The sequence below is a fragment of the Pavona decussata genome, unplaced genomic scaffold (genome assembly GCF_977016875.1).
Source record: "Pavona decussata unplaced genomic scaffold, jaPavDecu1.1 SCAFFOLD_94, whole genome shotgun sequence".
Classification (NCBI taxonomy): domain Eukaryota; kingdom Metazoa; phylum Cnidaria; class Anthozoa; order Scleractinia; family Agariciidae; genus Pavona; species Pavona decussata.
Genome location: NW_028145511.1, coordinates 1,565,845 through 1,582,615, shown reverse-complemented (window position 1 = coordinate 1,582,615; position 16,771 = coordinate 1,565,845). Strand labels below are relative to the sequence as shown.

The 16,771-nt window shown below is 38.2% G+C and overlaps 1 protein-coding gene across 1 annotated transcript; it reads right to left on the bottom strand.

Annotated features, from left to right (window-relative positions):
• Positions 1-754: 754 nt before the first annotated feature.
• LOC146473314 (protein sel-1 homolog 1-like) lies at positions 755-16,645 on the bottom strand. The gene is made up of 23 exons (XM_085118541.1): positions 16,398-16,645; positions 16,205-16,260; positions 13,798-14,575; positions 12,753-12,794; positions 12,294-12,363; positions 11,954-12,032; positions 11,624-11,710; positions 11,082-11,195; positions 10,909-10,990; positions 10,116-10,186; positions 9,938-10,018; positions 9,421-9,477; positions 9,130-9,198; positions 8,880-8,957; positions 8,714-8,776; positions 8,054-8,141; positions 7,278-7,343; positions 6,791-6,873; positions 6,105-6,270; positions 5,515-5,589; positions 4,882-5,054; positions 3,439-3,561; positions 755-970 (listed from the first exon to the last, which is right to left on the bottom strand). The coding sequence occupies exons 1-23, from the start codon at positions 16,483-16,485 to the stop codon at positions 848-850; spliced, it is 2,712 nt and encodes a 903-aa protein (XP_084974667.1). The 5' UTR covers positions 16,486-16,645; the 3' UTR covers positions 755-847.
• Between the last annotated feature and the right edge of the window lie 126 nt (positions 16,646-16,771).

Below are 16,771 nucleotides of genomic sequence, written 5' to 3'. Positions count from 1 at the left end.
ATGCACCTTCAAGTTCAACTAAGTCGTGGCATTTTGATTTGTGCGAGGTCGTCGTGGAATTGTTTTGAGGTCGAGATGGTTTTTACATATTTCCACTTTCAACAACTTTGAAGTTGAAAGGCAGAGGAGAATAAAAGCGAAATTCGTTTTACGCTTGAAGCAGTCTATTGTTGTGGCCTACTGGAGGTCGTAGTAAGCAATATGGAGCAAAGTTTCTTACACAATCTCGACACAAGAGCCTTTGGCTTGACTCCGCCCAGTCACTCATGCGCAAAAGGAAAAGAGGTCTGGGGTAGAGAATGTTTTTACCCTGTCTCATTCACAGGCCCTTCGCATTAGAACGTACGCGAAGCGCGAGGGACCATGGGAATGTGAGATGACATCTAAGCAATCCATGACAGGAAAATGCTCTGACTGGTCCGTTAATTTTTGATAGTTTTGTTACGGGACATTTCTCAGTAAAGTAGATCTCGATCAGTTTAGGAAATATCGCAGCCTTTGTAACCGTCAAGTAAATAACATAGGTGTTTAACACCTATTGTTCTCTCGAATAAGAATTGAGCTTTAGTTTGTAAAGGCGTGAAAAGTAATATCTTTAGAATTTAGTCCACTTGATGAGAATTGAGTTGCTAAATTACTATTGGCTTAAAAGCGTTGGCAAATACAAACTTGGGTTTCAAAAGCCGTTCATTGCCTTCGTTGTATCCGTAGTGGGTGAGTCAACTCTTTATTTTCAACTCCAATAAACCAGACGTTTTACTAAGAACTTGAACTGCTTTAATTAACAATCATTTCAATAGAATACTTGCTAAGAATTGCTGTACAAAATCTACACGGAAAATGATGCCTACTGCCTCCTCCGAAGTATTACAACAAGCCCCAACAGGAAAGCAAGTCCTGTCATTAAATAAATATCCCAATCAGAGCCAACATAGCTGGTGAGTTTTGAAAAGTTCAGCGATCCATAATTCTGCAAAACAAATCAGAAAAGAAATTTATTATATTTTGGATTCCTGGCTTTCTGGTTGGTTAGATCATCGATTCTTATCAGCATCATTAGTGATTACCGGATAAAAGAAAGTGCAAATTCGGTCTCTCCTTTGACAGGTCACCCTCGTGTCATCTCTTCGAGAATTGTTTCTGTTAATGAAAATCTAAGGCCCGGTTCATACGTCGAACTTTACATGAGCCGAACCTAATACCTATTAAGGTCGACCCAAATAATTAAGTTCAGCAGTTGATTCAGACGTCGAACCTAACTGAAGTCGAACTTAATGAAAGCTAAAGTGAGAAAGTAGACTTTCGTGGTCAGCGGCTGTTGTTTTTACTCAACAAGATTCAAAATGGCGGGAAAGATGAATTCTGACATGGAAGAGCTTGTTTGGTAAAATAATAAAGACAGGCCAAACACGGCTCCTACTGGGCGAGATAGGAAGAATATGACCTTCAAAGCTAATTTACTCTCACGAGTACGTCTTTCAAAGATCTCCCTTTTCTGTACGAAAGTATAAGGAAGGGTCTTTGTAGATCTCCCTTAGCAGAGGCAGATTTTCTATCAAGTGTCATTTACCAGGAGCCATAATCAGGGATGGAGACCGTAACGAGATGCCAATTTGACTTGTGGGCCTGTCCCCATGTATTGTACCAAAAAAATCTATTTGTAGAAAAAAAATTGCGCCATACGCGCGTGCGCGCACGCGTGTAAACGGCCAGGATCGCGCGTGGAGAAATTGAAATTTTTTTCCACCTGTTCAAAACGGCGTCCAAATTTTAAAATTCTGCCAGGGAATATCTCCTCAGTGCCAACATTTAAGGAATTAGACTCACACAAAGAAAAGGTAACAATTGAAAGAAGACGGGAAAAGTTGGAATAGGCGGCCTATTGATCACATGACTCTCACAGTAAAGTCAAAAAGGCGCCAAAACGGTTTAAGCTGCGTGCGTTGCTACGGTTAAATGAATGAAAAAAGCTTACACTCTACGGACACGTACTCAGACAGGTAAGGACTTTTTTATCTTTAGTGAATTTTTTCTCAGCTGCTTTCCGTGTCACATATAAGGTAGTAGCCCCACGCAAATTTGCGTGTATTCACGCGGGTTTATGACGTGAGAAGGGGGGGGGGGGGGGGCAATTTTTTCTAAAAATAGATTTTTTTTGGTACAACTCATGGGTAAGCGTGGACCCCACGCTTACGGTCTCCATCCCTGATTATGCCTCCTGTATTTACTCATCTGAATTGTTTAAGGTTAGGCAAAGAAGGGCGATATTCCATATCAAACTTCAAAATGTTTTTGCGGGTTTTTAGTTTGTTTTGTAGTGCCGTCATTCTTTCGCGGAGGTTGACTTCTGAAAGAGTTTTATTATAAGGTTATCGAGTTAACCTCTATTGCGTAATCTCTGTTTGAATAGAGTAATGTTTTCTTCAAATGTTGTTTTTGAAGATTTTGTTCTGAGAAGTCTTGACGCTTCGCCTTTGATATAGCCTGTATTGGAAAGTTTCTGTCGGTTTGAAGTGCGTGTGCACTTCAAGAATAGATTCTTTTTTTTTTTAATCTTTCGCATCTCAGACAAGTATATTCAGTTGTTTCGAAACAAGAAGAACAAGCACATTCCTCTTTTCCCGCCATCTTGTTCAGAATGAAGTCCTTTGCGCATGCCAAGTCGATGGAACGCGCAGACCTCTGGGATAGATATAATTTATATAATTTATACGTAACGTATGCATTTGGTTCGGCACATGAAAAGTTCGACGTCTGAATCGAAGTCGAACTTTTGCCGTTCTATTCGACTGAACGGCGGGTCGACCCAAATACAAATCTGTCGATCCTAACTGATTCATACGTCGATCTTTACATGCGCCGAACCAAATTATTAGGTTCGGCTCATGTAAAGTTCGACGTATGAACCGGGCCTAAAGGACCGTTTCCACAGCCAACTTTTCATGGGATCTTAGAAACTGTTTTAGCGACGATTTTAAATGATTTCAAATCGCCTTTGTAAACTACTGTTCGATTTTATCAACAGAATTAAATAATTCACTGCGACTTGAAAGCGCTTAGTCGGTGATCTGATTCCGATTTTTTTTTTTTTTTTTTTTTTTTTGCGATTAGAGCTGAGCGTATGCACTGTGAGCATAAAGCAACTCATCCTTCAAGGCGCCCCGCCTAATGCTGACATCGCATACACTCTGCTTTCTTGACAATCCCAATGAAATCGCCGTAAAATTGCAGCGAAAATCTCCGCAGTTTACACGGGCTATTTCGTACCTCGATTCCAATCGCCGAAAATATTGCTTCCAAAACTGCAACAAAACTCGCCTTCCAACCAGTCTTCACCTATACGGACGACTAGTATGGGTTTACAATACACTCTCGGAATTCATTGATTATAACTCTTTTCAACTATCGTTCTTCTAAAGATCTAAATTGTGTTTTTACCTCTTGAACCCATTCCCACATGAAAAAGACGCCAAGTTTCATCAGAGCCAGCGATACGGGGGCCTGGGCATCAGGGTTGGTTTGTGCTGCCATGTCATAGAACCTCTTTGCAAGGTGAATGTCCTGGAAAAACCGAGCAGAACAAGTGACAATAAACAACGAGTCTACAGAGGCGTTGTTGTATCTAATAGGAGAGCGAGCGCAGCCACTGTCTCTCCCACGTCAAGAGGGTTCTGTTTCGTCTGAATAGCAAAAACAACAACAACAAAAACATTTGTATTGATGGGAACATTAAAATAATGGTTCAATTTTGTTAAAAATAACCCTGCCAGGGCACAGAAACTAGTATCAATCAATTTTGTCTGCAGATGACTAGGATGAAAATGGATTGCAACCAATTTTTTCAAGTTCCTCCTGTGCATTTTGGGGAAATTGCTAAAAACTGATTATAGTTTATCATTCTGATAATAATAATAATGATAATGATAAATCACTTCATATTTTTCTCCCGGTTCTCTAAGAGTGATTCCACGTTAAAGAAGGGGTTTTTTGTCAAATATTTGAGCTGTTTTGGCCAACATACAGCAAAATCTCCATGACAGCGCCCCTTTAAGCAAAACAGCTGAAAACAAGACCCATTCCACCTATCTAGTCAACCACTAGTTCTTGTTTCCTTCTTCAAAAGCGTTCTTCACTGCAAAACGTAAGGTTCAGTTTGGGATACGGAACGTTTTAATCTTCATAAAGAAGATAGATGCCGAACGCAAAGCTGATGGTATGCCGAACGAGCGCAATACACGGGTTCACGCTCTCGAGTACCGGCATCATGGCTAATCAATGAAACAAGATGGAAAATTCAAACGTTGATATCCTGGAAATTCAAAGCTATAAAAAAAACTCCTCTCGGAACTTTGTTCTTCAAAAAACCGAACATATGAGTTTAAATCATGAAGCATGAAAAATTAGATCATAGCCGGTTACTCCTGAAATTTCTTCACGAAAAAGGGCTTCTCTCATGCACCACCTCTACTCAGCTTGCACTAACAACTGTCTTTTAAAGACTACACTTAAGCCATGCACACTAAAACACTTTCTACGTGAACAGTCATTGCGACTCTAGACTACAAGCCGTCCCTTTTCTTTCTTTGGGATAGTAAAACGAGCGAAACACGCGGGTGAAACACGCGAACGCGAGGTGGAACGCTGTCATCGCGCGCGCTTGTGTGTCACGCTTTTTTGACTGTCGCTAAGGACAACAATAAGTTCTATGTTCCACGAATCTCTATTGCTCAGTGGTAGAGCATCCGGAAGGTCATAGGTTTGAAAAACTTAATAAACTTGAACTTAACTCTTGCTGGGAGAACTAGGATTTTCTTTTCCGAGTATGGCTTTGTCACTGACTGAATGACATATCATTCTCAAGGGCAATCTTGTTTAAAATACCTGTCTCATGCCGAGTCCTCTCTCATGCATATAGCCAAGGTTGAACATAGCCTGTGCATTGTGCTGCTGCTCAGTCGCCAGTCTGTAGTGATACGCTGCTGTTTCATAATCGATCTCTGTACCGTAGCCATAGTAATGGTAATCACCTACTTTTACTCTAGCTGCTGTGTTACCTAACGAAATAACACAAAATAAAACAAAAATATCGATTAAACTCGAAAACATTCTCTCATTAGTTCTACTGAAATTTCACTGATTTAAAAAAAATGAAAGGCATTTTTCACTAAAATGGAATAAATAAATTATAAAACAACAAAAGGTTTCCCATTACTAAGTGTCAGCATTCAGAAGTGAAACATATATAACGGACAGAATGAAAGAATGTTGGAGTAACCACAGTAAGGTAAACATGACATTATGTCAAGTGACAGAAAATGACTAAGCCTGTTCATTCATTTGTGGGTTTAAATAAACTCTGGACCCATAACTTGGAATATAGAAACACCTCTTTAAAATTTGACCTTCAAAACCTAACACTACGTGTTTACTAATTTTATGATTGTACAACTGTATTCCCCAAGATTTTCCTTTAAGAAAACCGCTCCATTGTTCAAAGGCAAATGATATTCAAACCTTGAGAAGCTGCTCTTGTCCAATACAGGAGGGCACGAGTAAACGTCTCATTCTCCAAAATCACAGATGTCAGACCTGTAACAGTTCATTGTGACAGTTACCATAAACACTCATGTATAATGTGCACCCATGCAGAAGCCACACCCTGAATTTTGAAAGGTTGGAGTCATAAAGAACTTTTTAGACAGTGTTCCAGATAAGAAAGGGGTCTCAGCTAAAAACCCGAGAAAGCTGGCTTCTTGAACCGACAAAATGAATGAATGATAAACTTAAGAAGATTTGGAGAGAGCCACACCTATTGACCCCTCAAAATTCTTCATTGACCTCCTGACTTTAAAAGTTATCTGGAACACTGTTAGAACACTGCTAAAACTTTCAAAGTATAGAACACAAAAGCTGAGTGTTAAAGTTGTTAAACCTTAAGCCAGACGACTGCGAAAAGTACAGTAATCTATACATACAAGCACGTTTTTTCTGGATGATTCTACTTCATAATTCATTATTCATTATTTTTTCCTATGCTGAAGTTGAAAAACATCCACTATTTGCTAGTGTGTTGAACTGTTCAGAGTTGAAAGAGACAAGCTTACCGTTATCCAGAATATAAGCCACATTACTCTGTGCTACTTCATAGCCAAGTTCAGCCAGCATTGCATATTTCAGCAAGGCAGTGTCAATATTGCCAGCACGGTAAGCTTCATGGGCCTCCATTAACATCTGTGCTACTCTTCCACGCTCAGCAACATTCTTGAAAAGCTAGTTTGCAAAGAAATATCTCATTAATAAATTCCTTGGATAATATACTAAAAACACTTGAATATAAGCTAAATTAACCTTGCTGCACTGCAACATGTGTCATAATTCATTTGACCACCCGCCCGGTTTCCACCTGTGCAATGTTGGACAGTACGAGGAACATGACATCTTTTGCAGCGTGTTTAAATTTCTAAACAGCATTGAATGGTGGGAAAGGGAGGAAGATGCAATCAAGGTGAAAGTGTAACAACACATTGCCACTGGTTGTAGCTCCTAACTGTCAATTTTGTAAAAAACAACATTAACCCTTAAAGGCCCAGTGGTGATCAACATCTAATAAATTATTTCTCCTTACAAACATTTAAGTCAGGAGAATAAAGGAAATAATCTCCAAAATGAAATGCCTTCAGTTGATTTTTAGACAAAATCTCCCAACTAGTAGCATAAGAAATATATGGAGGATGGTAAGGAGATTATACGTGTTGATATTGTGGCTGAAAGGGTCAAAAATCTTACTTACCTCTGTTGCAGTGTTACATGATCTCAAGACACCAGTTCCTGATGCATGCATGACAGCCAGATTGTAGAACGCCAGTACGTGGCCTAAAACACGCACATGTGATACAACAAAATATTATTATAATTATAATACACGCATTTTGATTGGTTCTTACTTAGGATCTATTGGAGGACAGACGCATAGATGACATCACCATTAACAACTTTTGCTTCTTTATTATCTAAAAAAAAATAGATTCCATGTTGCCGTGCGTCATAGATGACAGATGACATAAAAATGTTGCAAGAACATCAATGACACACGAGGCGCACTTTTTTATTCTTACCACATTTTGACATCATCTGTGATCTATTACTGAACAGTGACATGGAATCATGGAATCTATTTGTTAAGCATACACTTACAACCTATTCTATTCTCAGTATTGGTCAATAAAGTGCAATTTATACATCTACGTGGAGAGACAAGATGGAGCAATGATTCTTACCAGTTTGCGATGCTAAATTGAAGAACTTGATGGCCATTTTGTAGTCGCGCCTAACACCAAGACCATCTGCAAGAACACAATGCCAGCATTTGCCAGCATTCCATGATTTTATTATCATTACATTGACTTTGCATAAATAGTTTCAAACAGTTTCCAAATTATCTGAAACAAATGTAATTCACTTAATAAATGCATCATTTTATTTCTGGTACATCAACTTTGCATGCATTCAAAAAGTTTTCAATTATCTTCCAACAAATGTAATTCACTTCATATATGTGGACATTGGACTCTTCACAAAAAAAATATTGTTATTTTGTTGAGGAATTAGATTTCCATGTATTTTAACTTATTTTAAATTATTCTAAGTAATTTTTATCTTATTTATTTCTTAGGGTTGTTTAGTTGCATGAGCATTTTGGAGACAAGCATTTTTATGCTTCTTGGTGCTTTGTGGATAAATAAATGATTGACTGCTTGATTGATTGAAACCCTTAAACTTGTAAAGCACAAACAAACTTGCATACAGTAATTAATGCAAATTTAAATGGAATATTTCTTTACATCATCTAGGAGACAGGAGACCCTATTGTCTATCATTCTTGTCGACACAACATGGCTTAGGAGTTGAATTCAAAACTACTGTGAACCTGCAGCCTCCAGAAACCAAGTCCGCTGCCCTTAACCACAGGTGCCTCTTTATACTGACAGTGTAAGCCTACAAGTTTTGTTTACCTGTTATGATACTGACACAAGTACAATTGAACATCACTTACGGTAGTACATAGTGCCCATCTGAAGGTGTCCATCCACCCAGCCTTGTTCAGCAGCCATCTTGAAGTATTGGAAAGCTTTCTCATAATTCTGACAGTGTCAAAAGCATGAAAAATGTCAGCCTCCAAATCCTCACTAATACCAACCAACAAAATGTACAGTGGAACCTCGATTTAACGAAGTGACAAGGGACCAGGTAAGGAAATCGGTTTGTTTTATCAAGGGTTTGTTATAACGAGGTTCTGTTACATGCATTTTGAAAGGCTGGGCTGGAGAATATTGTTCGTTAAGCCGAGGACTTTCTTATATAGAGGTTCTTAAAATCAAGGTTCCACTCTTGTTACTTGTAGGCATCCTTCAGTCTCGGGAGACAATGGTGTGCACCCTATTGGGTCAGTCGTTCTGTTGAGAGCAGTGCCGAATGTGGCACAGCAGTCCAATCCTAGCGTAGCAGTTTCTGCCACAATTGTTGCATGCAAAGTTGGATAGCTGGTGAGAGTCCGCGGTTTGCTGTCTCTCTTTCATTTTGTCCATTTGTCCTCCAGCTGGAGGTTCCTCTTCTCCTCTCCACTCACTCCTGACACCATCACATATGGCATGATGTCAGCTGTTGCTATCATTTTAAGTACTAGTATGAGATGATCACAGGATTTTTAGCTTACCTTCTCAACACCTTTGCCAAACATGTACATCAAACCAAGGCCACTTTGACCAATGGCATTGCCCTGCAATCACAAGAAAACATGAATCATATTCATAATCTTGTTGTCTGGGTGACAACAAATTAGACCACCCCAGGTAAGAAAGAAAGAATGCACTGATTCTTACTGCATCCGCAGCCTTTTTGAACCAATTAAATGCTGTCTTGTTGTCTTGTTTGACTGCAGTACTTCCCTCGGAATACATCTGTTAAAAAAATGGGTCAGAATTTACTAATAACTTATCTTATAAAATCAACATGTACATGTACATGTAATAGTGCAAATTAGCTTTGTAATCAAGAAAAAAAAGCAAAGAGTATACTCTATGAGACCATGCAGGACTATGGAAAAATAATATACCATGTAAAAAAACATACCTTTCCCAGATAAGCCATAGCATTTGAATTCCCTGCATCAGCTGCTTGCTGAAGGTATCTGAAGGCCCGCTGAAGATAGAAAAAAAAAGGCAATTTCTTGTAAGCTTATGGAGCTTCCATTTTATAATTATTAACAAGAAAGGCTTGTAAAGTTGTATACTCATAAAAATACAAACTTTAATGGTAACAACTTGCCTGTATTTTGACTATGGGTATATACATGTATGTTACTTTACTATTAAAATAAACAGGCATATTAAATAGTTGCTTATAGGTAACCAGTATACTTACTCCATGATCCATGTCAACTCCACGTCCTCCCTGATAATGTAACTGACCAAGACCAACCTAACAAGGAAAAACAAGACCATTATAAGTAAGAGCGTAGAATTGTAAACAAATGGAATGGAATAGTCTGGGGGTGGGGGGATGATACCCTATTCTATACCAAAATTCTCCGCATTCTATATCCTACCCCACGCTAAAGTGCTTGAAAAACATACCAGTTGCAGTGGCACATACCTATGTAGTGGTCATATATATGAGAGTAACCCCCCCCCCCCCCCCCGTCCCCCCTTCAGGGGGAGTAGTTTTCCTAGCTTCTTTATGCAACAAAAACCAGGTTAAGCTCTGGTCATATGAGTTCACGTACATCTGGGCCCAATATGTGGCTTTTTACAGACAAAGGCTATAGCATTGAGAATGGTTGGTGTAGTGTCGGTGAACACTGCAATGATTTCCACTTAATCTCACACTTGTCCTCCAATCTTAAGGTTGCGGCTGTAGCTGAATGTGTTTGGCTGCATACCTGGGCCTGCACATCCCCTTTATCAGCAAGGAACTGGTAATACTGAATAAGATCCTCGTCTAAAACAGCACTGCTGCCTCCCTATATGCACCAAGAACAAAAAATAAAATATCAGTACTGCACCTAATATAAAGCAGTTCAAAATCAAGGAAAGTGATCAGTGACAAAGATTGCCAACCTGTTCTTCCTCATCTATCAGTCGTATTCTCTGCACAGCACCTCCACCAGTCAGGGAGACATCCTCAGCAACTAGGAAACACACAGGAAGATAATGAATACATAATGACGGAACTCAGCAACCATAGTACTAATACACATGACAGTTCATGATAACGAAGAAGAGTATAGACTGAGAGTATTCAAGGAGGCATGATGATCAGGCCCCAATTGTTGAAAGAGCAGATAACTTTATCCAGTAGTCGCTATCCAGCGGATAAAATGTATTGGTTGGAGTACGTTCTATCCACTGAAAAGCGATTTATCCACTGGATAAAGTTATCTGCTCTTTGAACAACTTGGACTCCTGGGACCGGTTATATGAAGTGCATTTAGCTCAGTCAAAATTCATATTGTATTAACACTGGATATAAGCAGTTGCATCTGACATCAAGTTTCGTCTAACTGGCTTCAGTGTAACAGGTGTGCGAGAGAGTACCTTGAACTGCTGGGAAACAACCAATATGCTGGGGTGTTACTGTGACTAGCATTCAATCCAGAGGGGGGATGGGGGTGGGGAGTTGAAAAGATGGTACTACTAGTTCTAGTTCTTCTGTAAAGCTGGCAGCAATGAGTCTGAGTAACAAATCCTCACTGTATGGACTGGCTGAGGTCTCAGTGAGACTCATACGTATACAGCAACTTTAGAAAACAAACTTCTTCTCTAACAAGTTTAAAATTAAGACAAGTCTGCAAACGAACCTGCACAGCACAGCATTTATTGAGTGGCTAAAATATAATGATGTCTAACCAACCTTTATTTGAAACTCTCCGGTAATAGGTTAGTGCAGATTCACAGAAAGCAGCTACTCCTATCCCCGCCCAGTAGCGATATCCCTGCAGATCAATGCAAAGAAAAAGAGGTTGTTGTCAACACAAGTATTTGAACAAAAAAAGACACCACAGATTGTCTTTATTTTCCTCTTACCAAAGCCATCTGTGCCTTGACATCACCCCCCAGGCCAGCAAACATATAATACACCAGAGCCTTAGCTTGACTAGAGTTCACACCAATACCAGTTGCATAAAGGAATCCTAACGTCTGCAATGAAAAAAATGTTTTTATAGCACTGAAATATACATTTTAGTCACTTGTAGTCACTGCATGGGAGACTTCACCTAAACAGAACTTCAAATACTGCTGTCTCAGCCCTACCAGTGGAAATACCTTTGCAATAAGAACTTACATGTACCACATACAAAGTAGTATGAAAAGGTAATAATCAAGCACTGGGGTTGGTGCCACATGATTGACAGTTTTGCTTGAATCTGATCAAAGCATGGGTAATGAGGTTGCAACCACCTAGTACCATATTCCATTGAAGGAGTGAAATAATATTCCTAGCCTAGTTGCCCCTGGAGTTGCATATGAGTGAGCAATTTACCACAACGTAACTAGTCTTAAATCTCAGCGACAAGCATGGAAATATATCAGGTTGTAAAACAAGAGTAATATCAGATTACAATTACCTGCTGTCCCACTGCAGATCCCTTTCCAGCAATTTCTTGTAGCATTTCCACAGCTTTGGAAATGTTGCGAGGTAAGTGATCACCAAACTGTTGAAAACGGTTTACAGAAAAATTATTAACTTTTTAGCCTATTAAAGAAATCCAACTAGAATAATAATATGAAAGAGAAAAGAATGCAAACATTTTGAAGTGAGTGGGAAGGTTTGCCAGCGAGTCTGTAGTATAATAAATAATTAGTACCTCTGCCTTGACTCACAGAAAAATTGTCATGATTTGCTTTTGTATCATTGATAATTAACAATAAACTTTAACTGCTTCGTGTTGACATACCAGATAAGCTAAAGCAACCAGTTCTTGAGCCTTGGTAAAATTATGAAGAAATGCAGCTTCTTCCAACAAACTGTAGGCTCTGAAAACAATAAAAAATGCTCAACATAACATTCATCTAAAAGTATTTGGAATTGAATCTCCTATTCCTGTATGTGGACAACCTTGCAACCATCTAGGAGCAGGACTGAAGAGGGGTTCACTTTTGAGTGGGTCGGCTGTTGTAAGAGTCTGTGTGGTTAGGAACATGACTAAGTCTCCATTATTGCGAGGCATCTGTCTGTTTAAGAAGTCTGCTAGTACAAATCTGACAGTACTATACAACAAGTTCATTCCTACGTACTTTTTGTAGTTTGGCTTTGTTTGGTTTAGGAGGGATGTGGCGTCTTGATAAAGCAACTGGCCAACTTCCTCTGGGTGAGAAAATAAGACAAAATAACATTATTTTAGAATTAACTGATCAGAAACATATAAACGATAAATACCCATTACTTACAACACATGATGTGCTTATGGCTAACTTCTTATAATTGGAGACTTTTGAAAATATAAACAAAAATCAATGTAGCGTTGTGTATCAATGAGCAAATCTGAAAACTCTGAAAACTTTTATCACATTTTGAAAGAGAAAATAGAAGGCAAATTATCAGTAGCTGTAAAAAATATCCAAGCAACAGCTACATATTAAAGTGACAACAGCTTTTTTGAGACACAATCTTGACTTGCAATAATAATTATTATTCAAGTCCAACCAGCACTGTGGACATGAATCAGCAAAAAAATTGAAACAAAAAATCCCAACCTTTCAATTCTTTATTTTCTTTCTTGATTTCTTGATTCTCCTCTGGCAAAAAAAAAATTCAAAGTTTGTACTTAATTACATGTAATGAATTCATCAGATGTTATAAACGAATTCCTGTTTATAGGAGGTTTATTTTATTGAAGATTTACTAATTATGATTATGACTGATGTGTGCCAATGGTCTTAAATTTGAAAACATCCAAATATTCATTGAACATCCAAGCTTTAGAGGGTATACTGGGTTCTGGATGGCCACTTTTAAAAAAAAAATTCATCTAGGAACTTTAAAAGATTTTACAGGAGAAATACTTTTCAATTTCAATTGGCTTGAAGGTTGGACAATCCACTGTACCAAAAAAGACGGCATAATTCTTAGCGTACAAAAACGTACCTTAACATGCTCATAAAAATTCACAGAAAAGTTATAAAAACTTCAAACCTAGTAAACACGATTTTGCTAGTACAGGGACAAATTTCGCAAAAAAAAAAAAAAAGTATGGCTTTCTATGTGCCTGTTGGCTGTGTTAGGTCCACAAGGTATTGTGGTTAAATGTACAGCTACCATCTTTTTTTCTACAGTGGGTTACCCAGCCATAACTGACACTGACAAGGGGAAAGGACTGAGTTGTTGATGTACAAAATTAATGTAGCATTGAAATTTGGAAGTCCACAAAACAGTTTCTCAGCAGTTTTCTCCAACATTGTAGCAAAGGAACTTCTGACAGCCATTTGAAAGAAAGCTCTGTTGGGCCACAGAATTACACTTTATTATATCTCTCAGTTAGTACGCGCAGTGTGATTGGTCAATTTTGCGGGCTGTATTTCAGTGTACGGCCTGTCAAATTTGAAAGTTTCCTTTTCCGCGCGCCCAATTAACTTCTGAGATATAATAAATATCTTACTAACCTTGTTTCTCAGTCCATACTGCGCTTGGGCCATAAATCAATGGGAAAAAAACTCAGATCGTAACTTACAGTACGGACCTCCAACTCAGTTAGTAAGAGGTATATCTTTACATGCAACAAAAAGAAAGTAGAAATAAAACCTTTCAGCTGTTTAATCTCTTCCTGCAAATCCTCCTGTTCCTTTAGTTTACCATCAACTTCTTCATCACCAAAATATTCTGCTTCATCCAAAGGCTTTTCTGATATTTTCCACGAAACAATGCTATCAGCCTCCTCACTAAAATCTTCCATATCATCACCACCTTCTATGTCATCAGCCAAGTCTTCGTCAAAAGGTTCATCAACAACATCACCAAAGTCATCCCCACTACCCCATTCATCCATTTCTTCCTGTTCAATTGTTTTCTTGTGTTTTCGTCCCTTCTTTGATTTAGGCTTCTTTTTGTCTTTTTGCTGGCCTGCATTGGTTGGAATTCCTTTCACCTCTTCTTCTGACAACTGCTTTTCAGCAGCTTCACTGTTTTTATGATCCAATTGCTCAGATTTTACTTCCTCATTCCCTTTTTCTGAATCCAACCTTTCATCAGCTTTAGGATTATCAGATTTTCCTTTCTCATGAACAACATGCACCTTGGAAAATTCAGCACTATCCTCTGTACTCTGCGAAGAATCACTTTGAGGAACTTCATAAATGTTTTTAGTTTCCTCACTTGTTTGAGCATTTTTCTCATTTAAGTCCATCGTTTGATCAGCTTTATGGCTTTCTTCTTCAGCGGCATGTTTTTCAGACTGTTCTATAATATTACGGACCTCCTTTTCAAGGGCATCTTTCCATGATTCTAAATTTTCAGTTTCTTTATTTAATGTCTCTTCACTGATTGGATCATTATCTTCCACTGTCTCTTTGTTACTGGCCTCCTAAAAACATTATTCAAGATTGAAAACACTATTATTATCATTTTACTTCTTTAATAATAATTGTTACTTGTGTTTGTTTCACTGTTTAAAATGAGAAATACATGTAGTGTTTACAAATTTACAAGACATCTTTTTGTAACAAACTACCCAAAGCCAGCCCTCTAAAAGTATCATTACAGTTGAACTTCAATTATCCGGACTCACTGCAATATGAGTAAATAGCCCAGAAAATCGAAAATATGAATATTAACAAGACAGTAATGTGAACAAAGGAAATAAAGCAAACAGAATTTAATTGTGAATAGATCAGAACTGCAAATATGTATAGCCTGTATGTTATAATGTGTTCACAAGTGTTAGACAAGTGTATTCAAAGCCTTTTGAAATGTTCAAGCAATCAGGCTTGTTTGTTTCAAGGAACGACAATGTGATAGTATCTTATTAATTAATATTCATGGAAAAAACGGGACCAGGAAAGTAAGTCTGGATAATCAAAAAGTCCAGATAATCGAGGTCTGGATAATCGAAGTTCGACTGTATAGCAGTAGACAGGGAAACTGGGCAGCAAGGGCCCACAGTGGTTTCACTACAAAGGCGGCTGGAGTTGAGTTCCATTAACTGCCTACATTTGTACTCAAATGGCCCTTACTTTGTCTTGAATTTCAAGGAATGTTTGCAAATCAGTGCTCTGACCCCATCCACACAAATGACAAGTTTATAAAATAATTAATGCATATGTTTTTATATGTTTAGGTCTTGTATCCACACATGAGTGGCCAACCAGAGCACACCAAAAGCATTATTCACTGCTTTGGTTTATACTAATTAAGATTATCAACCTGTTTTGCATTAAAGAATTATTTCACTAGTGCATGCTAGATGTGAGATGATAGAGAGTCATCGAGGCACAAAGCACAGAGTTAGCCACAATCATGTCCAATAAATGTGAGTGAGATGATTTGATCTTTCTAGTGAGAGACCAGAAGGTGATTTAGTGGTTGCTTTTTCAAGGATGCAGTATGACTAACAATAATTTATTATAATTATTATTATTGTTAAATTATACTAGTTGCACTTGTTGGATATGGGATGATTATAGCTAACTCAGTGCTGCCCATCTCGTTGGTTGTCTATCATCTCACAACAAACGTGTGCTCACTGGATAACTAAATCATGCCACATTTTAGTGTGCGTTGGATAGGAGATAATAGATAGCCAACACCGAGTTGGCTATAATCATCTCATATCCAACAAGCACAAGTGGAATAATTGTTTTTTTTAAAAAAAATCAAGAGATATTGCTAAACCTTGCTGATTTCGCTTTGCAAGAACAACCAGAAGACAACTTAATGGTCGCTATTTCTCGGGCATGGTATATAATGGCTCATATACCATGGCCGCTAAGGCAATCAAATCCCTGGAGTTGCATTATACAATGATCCAGTTTTTGATAATTATCATGCAATTGGGATTGCATAAGTTTTCCGATGATCCAGTTTATGATGCAAAAAAATTTTGTTGTTAAGAAGCAAAGGGGGCATATTTTCTTCCAATACTGGAATTCCTAAAATTTTATACGCCAAAATAAATTAAAGAACTCCAGAAACAACTGTTGATAGTGTGGCTTACTGCTTTTGAAGGAACACTATTCCCAGGAGAATTTTCGACTTCTGGAGCATCCTCACCTACAAAAGCAAACACAACAGCTAATTTTTTAAAATGAATTTCGATAATTCAACTTTATGGAACATGACTATATGTGCGTTAATGATGCTGATGCAATGTTACTTGAACGTATTAAAGTTAAAGCTTTCATACTTACAAAGGCCTTTCTCTGTCAAAATTGTTATAAACAAACTGCAAACTGTCAGTCCAGCCCATAAACACCTTCGTGAAAGTATACAACGCATGTTGCCTCCTTCTACTGACTGGCTTCAATAAATACAATTCTAAAAATAATACAGGTAAGTCAAGCACATATTACTGTGCAGGTTTGGTAGAATTCTTGGAAAATATACGTGCTTCGTTCCTATTTCGTTCCTTCGTACACGAAGAGTGAACCAAACGATGCCACGTAAGGTCGCTAACGCGCATGTTCAACCGAGAAATCTTCGCCAATAACACCGAATAATTCCGAGTGATATGATCCAATCAGAATACGAAACGAACAGTCGAATTTTGCCGGCTCAGACACGA

Coding starts and splice junctions, on each gene's coding strand:
- LOC146473314 (XM_085118541.1), bottom strand. CDS start 16,485: ATGCGTTGTATACTTTCACGAAGGTGTTTATGGGCTGGACTGACAGTT. Junction 8,777..8,879: donor TCAAAAAGGCTGCGGATGCA/GTAAGAATCAGT, acceptor TTGTGATTGCAG/GGCAATGCCATTGGTCAAAG. Junction 6,874..7,277: donor CAATTTAGCATCGCAAACTG/GTAAGAATCATT, acceptor TGCGTGTTTTAG/GCCACGTACTGGCGTTCTAC.